At 32.5% G+C, this 10,178-nt stretch overlaps 1 protein-coding gene across 1 annotated transcript; it reads right to left on the bottom strand.

Moving 5' to 3' along the window:
- Positions 1-1,621: 1,621 nt before the first annotated feature.
- Positions 1,622-8,117, bottom strand: LOC106776028 (WPP domain-associated protein). Its single transcript, XM_014663324.2, has 5 exons — positions 7,828-8,117; positions 4,781-7,159; positions 4,510-4,636; positions 3,901-4,002; positions 1,622-2,450 (listed from the first exon to the last, which is right to left on the bottom strand). The coding sequence occupies exons 2-5, from the start codon at positions 7,048-7,050 to the stop codon at positions 2,391-2,393; spliced, it is 2,559 nt and encodes an 852-aa protein (XP_014518810.1). The 5' UTR covers positions 7,051-7,159; positions 7,828-8,117; the 3' UTR covers positions 1,622-2,390.
- Between the last annotated feature and the right edge of the window lie 2,061 nt (positions 8,118-10,178).

The following is a 10,178-nucleotide window of genomic DNA, read 5'->3' as shown; positions in this document are numbered from 1 at the left end:
TTCTTCTCTTCTTTTTCCACCATATTTTTAACACGAAAAATACACAAAATATTTAAAACCAAAAGCTCAATTTTGTCAAACTAAACCTTTTCACTTTTTTCGAAAAATCCATATTAAATTTTAAACAAACTCAAACTTTTTTCTAGATAAAGAACTACGTGATCCCTGATTGTCCATTATCGGATATACGTAGGACCAAGGTCAATCTTGTCGGGTTCATAAAACAAAAAATATTTTTTGTTTCCTAATAATTTTATTTTAGTTTAATTTCATTTTTATTTTTTTTTTGGGGAAAATTATTTATTTTGGAAAACCACGTTGATTTTATACATTTAATTAGAGGTACTCCCTTTGGGCAGGCGCGCTAGGGTGTTAATACCTTCCTTACGCGTAACNGATTCCCGAACCTAAAAATCTGTTTTCGTAGACCATACTTTTATTTTAGGGTTTTTTCATAGTTTTTCCATAATAAACTATGGTGGCGACTCCCAAAATATTTTCTAAAACCGTTTGTTTTTCGGTTCGCCGTCCCGTCGCGATCCCGGTTGCGACAACATGCAATGTCAAAGATTCAATAAAGCGTTCATAAGGTTTTGACTTCAATTTCCATTAACCTCACTGGATATAAAAAAAATACAGTAAAAAGACAGAATTATTTATTATAGTATTGTAATTGAGAAGTATTGCCAACACTATCTCTAATATGAGAAATTATTAGATTAAAAAAAATACAAATTATGCCATGAGAAGATTAGTCAAAACCACTTCCAACATCTGTTGCACAACTGTTTGTACATATCCTACATAAAAAAACATATTTTTTACAACAACATTATCTACGTGTCATTCTGCGATTGGTTTATAGTAATATTTATAATTATTATCATTGATTGAAGAATAATTTTGGACGAATCACAAAATGACACGTTGATAATGTTCAAATGTTGTCAAAAAAATATTGTCTACCTATCATTATCCTTTGCAAATTAAATACAAAATGTAAACTATTTTTTATTTTTTTTTATATTTAGAAACCCACACAATGTTGCATGGAACACAAATTACTCCTGTCTTTGAGTGTGTCACAAAATAACGTGGAAATTATTAACTTTTTTATTTTGATAGCACAAGAATGCAAGGGCAGCTCACCCCTTTTATTACTTTTTTTGGTAAACATGAAGATGAATGAAAGATTCTGTGTTTGACATTCAATAGAAACTGATAACATTTCGTGTTTTTTTTTTTTTTTTTACATAATGAATCTAGTTATAACATAACCAATTATCCTTAAAACATAATCAAGACTTTTTTCTTTCACCCTTTAACAATTTCCACTTTTTTTAAAAAAAAAAATAATATTTTTAACCATTTTCTTCTTTTCTTTTGCTACCTACCTTATTTTCGTAGCCTCTGTTTCTTTCTCCCTACTAAATACCAAGGTACACGTTTCTGTCTACTCGGTCACTAAACAGATGCAAGTGAATTTTTCTACATATAAGAGAGATAGCTACAACCTACACTCCCTAGCTCACATGTCCCATTTTGAGGAGCATCTCAAGAGGAAGCGCATGTGAATGAACAATACACAATAACGGTAATAACCGTTTTAAATACAATCAAATGAATGCCAAAGAATATCATACACTTGTGCCTATAACCCAAAAGTGTCAACAAGCCATGTAGAAACTCATTAAAAAAATGTACAAAAGCTAATAAATTAGCCCACATGGAAGGCAAAGTAAGAATTACAAAGAGAGGAAGTAAATTTGTGATATACTAGTCAACCAGCCTAAGCATGTATCCTAGTATGATACAGAATTCGTGTATGGCAAAATCGGTGTTAGCAACTGCACAAGTTGTTGGTTCTTTTGTGGTGCTGTTTTCCTCAAAAATGTGTTAAGGAGAACAAAAACCCAGCAGCTACACATCAACCAGCTGCTATACTATGTGAACAACTGTACAACTAGCTACCTGTATCCATTGGAAGATTTGCACATAGCTCCTCAATGTAGTAATTTAACATAAGACAGCATGGACTAAAATAATTCATGCAATAGCATTGCCATTGCTCCAGTTATAGAGTGAGAAGTGAACCCAAAAAAATGAATAAAAAAAACGAAACTATCATGAATCTAGCATCTCTGATCTCTGTATAGATGAAGGTAATAGAACAAAAAAAAAAGGAAAAAAGAATGAACCAACCAATTAACACTATAGTAGCGCGCCGTGAAAAGTTAATTACAATCTCCACATCCTGCGTGGTTGATCAATATGCTCATGTGGGGGATTGCAAGATTTGCTTATCACGATTCTATCTTACCAATCCAGAGCGCGGAAAGATGCAGTTTGTATCAACAGTGTCTGTCAATTTACCTGGCCAAAACGTACAACTAAAGTTTTCTACAGTCTCCACTCAGTTCTCTTCTTACAAGCTCCAAAATCTCAATAATCTGCAAAATGAACCGATAATTATTAAAAAGTTATATGTTGGGACTTCTGAAGACCAGGCTGCATACACTACACACTATTCTATTCATATGAATAGAAAACCTCTCAACCTTCTTCACAAAGAAAGACTAATGGATAGGACAGACACAAACTGAAAAGAAAATTATATGCCACTATGTTTCTTTGAAGGTACACAAATCTAATTGGACGCTAAGACCAGTAAAAACTTCTGCTTGGAGCTTCATCATTAGCTATCTATCTATTAATACACAATTCTTAGCTGAAGGAAGAGGTTGAATTAGTATGCCAACAGTACTGTTCCAGTTTACTAATGCTAAAAAGGAAGATTGTCCACCGGTGGCAGTGATATACACTAACAAGTTATCCTAAGCCTATTTCTGATCCAGATCCATGTTCATTCCATGGAGGGAGGGATTCCCATGTATGTTAGAAACAAATGAAAGTTCCACTCCAGATCCAAACTAAATAAGTAGCAAAGGGATAAAAACTGAATTAGATTAAGTGAAAATGATGTATTAAAGAACTGCAGATACTGATATCAGCGTGATATTATTGACTAAGATGAATTTTATTTGGAAAATATAGAAATGACCTCAGCAGAATACCAGGGCAATTGAGATGCTTTGCAATCAATCTCCCACTAATTTTTACTCTTCTTCCACTTCCTCTATCTACTCCCCTTCCCTTGTATATGATCACAAACCACATTAAAATTTCCTTAAAATTTTATGGTTGCCATTCTGGCAGTTGGTTACACTAGTCATGTCCACTCTGCTATGTGCCGGAGCCAAACATGAATAAAGAGCCCAAGTCTCAACCCTCTTCATCTCTCCCTATCATACAATTATGTGAAGTTAAGAGTGATATTCTGTGTTGTGGGTGGGTGGCGGTGTTTAGGGGGCACAAGCCAGTGAACATGAGATCAAATGCCGGTTATCAGAAATGGAGACCTTGACCTATAGAAGTGATTTGTTTATACTCATAGTCAATGTAGGTCGTCATAAACCAACCTTCATGTTTAGGACCGAACATTTTTTAACATACCTAACTAAATCAGAAAAGCTAGTTTAAGAGATTAGCATGTCATGTAAGGATTATTCTAGGGCATTTTTCTAACAAATGTAACCAAGATAAATATGACAAAAAATAGCATATTAAACACACAATTTTCTAGATATTCTATTCTCGAACCTAAAGACAACCTTCAGGGATTTTCCTTTAACAAAAGTTAACAATACGTATTTATTGTCTCAACTCAACACAGAATGGTACAAATTATTTTAAGATCCTTAAAATAGACATTGATCAGGAGAAATAATCAGGAAGATAGATAGACTCTTCTAAGTAATATCGCATAATTAGGCATTATACACACTTCAATTCTGACGAAGTACACTTTAAAAAGATGCGCAGAAAGCAAAAGGTTCTTACCCCGGGGTAATGCTGCAGTATGGGTGAATAATGATCAAGTGCAATGTATATTTTTTCAAGGAGCCTTAGAAGAGTATCTACCTCATCCCCCAAAAGATCAACCTGAAACAACAAGTAACTTTACATCAAATATAGGTGGGTGGACAATTGCAAGACACTTAAATATTCCATTGAATATCTATTACAACTTACTCAATGTGGAATTCAGGCATCTCACATCAGAGTAGTTCAGAAAATAATGTTTTCTAGATGAAACTAAGATATTTTTTCAAGTTGAGAATTAGCTGTATCTTGGTTCACCAGAATTCTACAGCATAAACCTTATTCGCTGATTCACTCACACACATGCCTTGATTGCAATATAGTTTATTTTGTGCATGTTCCCTCCCTCCCTCCTCCCTCTCTTCGCCCCCCCCCCCCAGGTATCATCACAAGTACAACTCATGAACCACCCATGGGACTTCTCTTTTTTCCCATGAGAGCACAACAACTGTTTGGCCTCTCCAACAGCTGCTTGTGCTTCCCTGGGATGTGAATCAAATTCTCATCCATGTCTCCAACACCATCATAAAAGTGAAAAAAGACAACATAATGTTTTGGATGAGATACCTCTGTTTCAGCCTTCGCGAGATCAGAAGATCTTGTTTCTAGTCGTTGCTTGTAAACCAAACCCATGGTTTTCAGTAAGTTGGCTTGGTTATTGATCCAATGAAACTCAGATCTTATGTTTTCAAGCCTGAAAAGATCATTAAATATATGACTTAATACTAAGTTAATTCGCAATTATTCCTTTAATCAATAGAGGCAGTCATAGAAACATGAGTTTATGATAAATTAAAGTGATATTAAATAAAAGGACCTTGACAAAATTAAAGCATACCTCAAACGATTTCTTGAAATATCTTTATTTACTCTAGCTTCAAAATCAGTAATCATAGTCAACAATTTATGAATGAGATTAATGGTAGATTCCATTTGCTTCCTAGTTTCCCTTTCTTTAGCCTCACACAAATTTAGTGCTTCTTGTTGTTTTTGTGTAAGAGCAAAATGTACTCTTCTTTCTTCTTCAATTTCTCTAAGTTTGTTCGTTCTTTGTTCAAGATTTTTATGCAGCTGATGCATTTGCTCATCGTATTGTTTAATTTCTTTCAAAGCTGCAACCAGGTTGCCATTAGTGACATCCAATTCTTCGCTTTTCTCTTCTATTAATTTATGTTGATGAGCAACCTCAGCTCTTAAACTGTCAAGTTGTTCAGAGGCAAACTGCACTTTTTGTTTTTCTTGAACCAAAGCATCTGCTGCTCCTTTGATTAACTTCTCCTTTTCTTCCACAACTGATTTCAATGTATGCACTTCATATCTTAGTTTCTCCTTTTCAGAAACTTCCAATTTTAAAGCTTCATCTGCATTCACCAAAGTTTCTTTAAATATAATATGATTAATATCTAATAACCCTTGCATCATAGTTGACTCCATTTCTGCTTCCTCAATTCCCAACCCACTAGAAGCTTGAGCACTGTGGGAAGCTTCTTGGAGTAATACTTCATACATTTCTTGCATGAAACTATTCTTCAGATGTAATTCTTCAGTGCAGCATCTAAACTCACTAACAATACCTTCAAATAAACATTTATATACATCTTGAATAACTGAGACTTGAGAATGTGCATCCTCTATATCATCCTCAAGCTTCTGAATGGTTTGTAACAAATTTTTCTCTACCAATTGCTCCTGTGACAATTTTTCCTCTGCAGCAGAAACCTGGGAAGAAAGACTGCTAAATTCTTTTTTCTTATCCGATAGAGTCTCCTTCAGTTGATGATTCTCAGATTCTAAGAAATCCAGTCTATCCTTTAAACTGCTAAGACATTCAATGTTTTCACTGAATTGATGTACTTTCTCATTTCCATCAAGGATTTCATTCAATTTTGCAATGACATCAGGGATTTTTTTCTTCAACAGCTCAAACTCCTTGTCCTTCTTCAGTGGAAAAGAAGAACCTCTTTCTTTCAAAAGTTGCCGCCTCAGGCGAAAATTCTCTTCAGTCTTCTCTTGCACCTGAGATTCATGGTTTCTTCTCATTTTAGTAATATAAGTAATTAAATCTTCTTTAGACATGTGCTTTAGTGAGGCTGAATCCAAATTATCAGGCTTGTTAATCTTTGGCTCCTGTTTGTCATTTTCTTCCAAAGCTGAGGGCGACAAATCATCAGTGGAAAGCTTCACATGGAAATGATCAACCCTCTTATTATGACACCATTCCTCAGCATTCTCCAAGGATCCATGAGAAAGAAGGTGTCCGGTTTCAGACACAGAGAGTGTTTTAAAAATTGAATCCAATTCCTCACGCAAACTTGAGATCTCTTTATATTGGTTAAAACAATTTCTACTTTCAGAGTCAGAAAGATCCCACAGTTTCTGCTCAAACTCCTGTTGCAAACCCCAGATACAGTTGCTGATCACCATTCGTTCAATTTCTGACTGAAAGTCCCGCTCCTTCTGCCATTCAGAAAGTGATGCTTTTGATAACCGATCCGTGACTTTCATTCTTTCACAGACACTGTCTACAGCATCCTTTAGATTTTCGAAAGCTTTATCAACACAAATCAATTTTTCAGGCATATTCTCTTGCAGAATACCACTTAAACCCACCAAATCAGGACCTGAACTAATTGTTCTGATGGAACTAGTCCCCTTAATTTTATTTATTTCTTTCTTTAGCTGACTTAACTCCTCGTGTAGTGCAATTTGAAGACTGTCTACAGACATTACATATCTATCGGGCTCTACAACACTATCTGGAAACTGATGTTCAGCAGCTTCGTGGGATTCATGATGATGCAATGAAGAGCAGAATGTCTTAGTTTCACCTGAACCCACATGAAGCCCATGTAGAACTTTCTTGAGCTCGATCACCTCCAATTCTTTCTCAGTGATTTGCTCCGCTGCCTGTTCCTGAACAGCATTAACCATGCCCTTTATGACGGAGTCACTCACCATCCTAGATATTATCACCCGCCCTTCGACACCCTCCAGAAAGGAATCCATTTCTTCAACTATACCAATGTGGTCGTCCACATTCTCATCCTCTTTACCATTATCATAAATCATTTCTTTACCATAATCATAAATCTTTTCACCACCCTTCATAACAGCGACGCTCTCCACTGCCACTTTTTTTCCTCTATAAACAGGAATCAACAATTTGGGGCCATTTGTAACACAAACTCAAGGCAAACCCTCAAATCTAACACACCGCCTGCCGAAGTAGGAAACACATATGCATAACAATTAGTAAACTTTAACTTCAGCCATAAAAAAAGGTTAGTAATACAAACCTCAACAATAACTATTTAGAGTAAATTCCCTAAGATTTCCTCTAATTTCTATCTTTCTCTCTTTTTTAAACTCGTACGCAAATCCCCTTAACTGATTGTAAAACATGACAGTGACACCTTTTATGCATTGCAATCCCTTAACAATTAAAAAAAGTTTGTCCTATGAAGAGGTTGTTGTAAACCTTTAAAAAACAGGAAAATAGAGCAATTTTTAAAAGACCACGGCCGTCATGTAATTTACTCAATTATTTACAATTACAATTATTCAAATTGAACAAAAGTTCGGTCGGTATAACCCCCGCCCCCTCCAAACAAAAAAAAAAATCAAAACTTCACTCACCCTTTCACTGTGATCACTTCCTACATCATTAAGACAGAATTCAACAATCAATACACCGAAGCAAAGTCAAAAATATTATACCAGCATAATTTTCTAACCAAAAAACGACCCATGAGCTGAGATTCAAGTGACACTAAAAAAATTAAAAGTTCAGCGGCAATTAACAGGAGTTCCAATGCAGGTGAAAGGACGTAGAAGCAGTCGAAAACAGTGATAAAGAAAAAAGTCGAAAGGTCGTGAGAAACTTACAGGGAATAATAAAAGAGCAATTTTGGGGGCGTACGAGGCTGAATTGGCAGACAAAAGAGGGAGTTGGAGAATCCGAGGCGACAGGAAAACGTTTGGAAAGAGGAAGAGTGCAGGTGGGGGCAGGGTTGAATTGTGGTAATGGACTTTTCTAGGGTTTAGGAGCAGAGATAGCAGCAGAATAGAAGAAGGTGGAAAAGTTGCAGAAGCAAAGATTTGGTAAGAGCGGGAGAAGGGTAAGAAAAATACACCCTAGTTAACCTCCAAATTACAATCTATTCGTTATTATTTATTATATTTCTATTAATTATTTAGCAAAAAAAATGTTGTTACTATTAATTACTATTGTTAAGTATTAATTATTGCTGTTAAGTTCACTTGACTATTTCTATCTATATAAGTAAATTTATTTTTGCTGATACTCATATTATAAATTGTATACCTTACAAGAAAGTATTTGTTTTTACATAATTCAAATTTATAAGAATAGATACTTCCACTGTGTAAATAAAAAATAGTATAATTAAGTAGTATAATAAGTAAACAGTTATATAGATTATAATTTAAACTTATAATAAATCATTTAAATTATGACAAAATTATTTTAATTACTGATTATTTGTTGTTAAAGTTTATTGAAATTGAATTTAGATATAAACATTATAAAATTAAAACTAAGTGGATCCAAAACTCAATTTTAACTCCTTAAAGAATATAACGTAAATTTAATTGGAGTCTGGGATATAACGTAAATGTTTACATTTTTGTAATTATATGTTATTTAAAGTTCGTTTTTTATCGGTATAGATATTTATTTTTTATTTTAAGAAATATTTATGTAATAACAAATAATTAATCAATTTTAAAATACTAACGAAATTAATACATAAAAGTTTACGTGTTAACGTGAACCCTTTCCTTCATTTTCTGTTTCCTTTTGAATCATAAACTAGCTACCTTCTTTTTTTAAATTTTATTTACTATTTTCAAAATTTTGTAGAAAAACAACGAATGTATATATTTTATTTTTTACATTTTTTAAATATATTTACAACAAGTACACTGTTGCTCTAATTTTCAATGAAATATTGTTTATTTTAATGATACAAATTATTTATTTTGAATTTTGAAATAAATAGTGTTAATTATTATTGGTATGATTATGAATATAACAGTATCTTGATATTTAAATTAATATTTTCTTATTTGATTTTAAGTTTAAATTAACAAATTATCATTAATTACAATTATATTATTTAATTATTTATTATGTTAACTAAAGGGACAAAGTTTGACTTGATTGTTAATCATGAAGAATACACACATATAAAACAAACACAAAATTAAGCAATACAAATCATAGATCAGTTACGTTACATCAATTATGGAATACCAAGCACAAGCACACACAAAAAAAAAGTACATTAATAGTGAATTAATTGTTAATTAATTTGATCATATATTGATTATGATGATAAAAGTTAAAGTGATAGAGAATATATGTGTTGCCCACTTTGTTTGTACATGGCTAAGACAAAAGTAAAGTTATAATTATGATTATATTTTATTGATGGTGATTGGGTAGTTGGATATGAAAGTGATAGTGATTAGTGGGTGAAGAAATTCCACAAAATATTAAGTATTTATTATATTATTTTTGGTATTTAAATAATTTTTCGTTTTCTCTATAAATATTATATATTCCATTTTTAATGTGTTTTTTATTCCAATAGTAGTAGAAGTTGAACTTAAAATCCTACTTATGAGATTTGAGACTAATTAATTTGAATTTTCGAGTTAATAGGATGTAACCAATTTTTTACTTTAATAATTAAGGGAATGAGTTTATTTTATTTTAATTAAACATTTTTCATAATGAAAAAGAAAAAAAAATAGTTGATTTTGTGGACAAGCTAATTGTTGAAGAAAAAGTTGTTTGTTTCTGGTGATATTTTTATGTGAAAACAATTACTTTTATATCATAATCTTTGATATGGTGACCAGAAAAAAATAATTAAAAAAAAAAATCAACGTACCTATTGTCCCCACAAGACATGCATACGAATTATTTGTTGAACAATCATGGCCACATCATTATCATCATGTTCTATCCTGTTGGCTTATGTTTCAAGTTTCAGCTTTTAAAATTTTACTAATTTTATTTTATCCTCTTTGACTTTTTGCAAAATTTTAACATGTAATTATCATCCATTAAAAAGTTATCATATTATTATTATTATTATTATTATTATTATAATTTTATTGTGTCACACATGTTATTTTTATCATTCATTATATATATTTTTTAAGTTGATCCTTTAATTTAAAAATTCGGTTCTCAAATTTTACGTCAA

The sequence above is a fragment of the Vigna radiata genome, chromosome 10, assembly GCF_000741045.1.
Source record: "Vigna radiata var. radiata cultivar VC1973A chromosome 10, Vradiata_ver6, whole genome shotgun sequence".
Lineage (NCBI taxonomy): Eukaryota > Viridiplantae > Streptophyta > Magnoliopsida > Fabales > Fabaceae > Vigna > Vigna radiata.
Note: the sequence above shows the minus strand (reverse complement) of the source record. Positions and strands in the feature narration are given on the sequence as shown.

What these genes read in the sequence shown, in the direction of transcription:
- LOC106776028 (XM_014663324.2), bottom strand. Translation starts at nt 7,050, where the DNA reads ATGAAGGGTGGTGAAAAGATTTATGATTATGGTAAAGAAATGATTTAT. An exon ending in ATTTCAAGAAATCGTTTGAG is followed by an intron (nt 4,637 to 4,780) that starts GTATGCTTTAAT and finishes TGATCTTTTCAG; the next exon opens with GCTTGAAAACATAAGATCTG. An exon ending in TACTGCAGCATTACCCCGGG is followed by an intron (nt 2,451 to 3,900) that starts GTAAGAACCTTT and finishes TTCATTTTGCAG; the next exon opens with ATTATTGAGATTTTGGAGCT.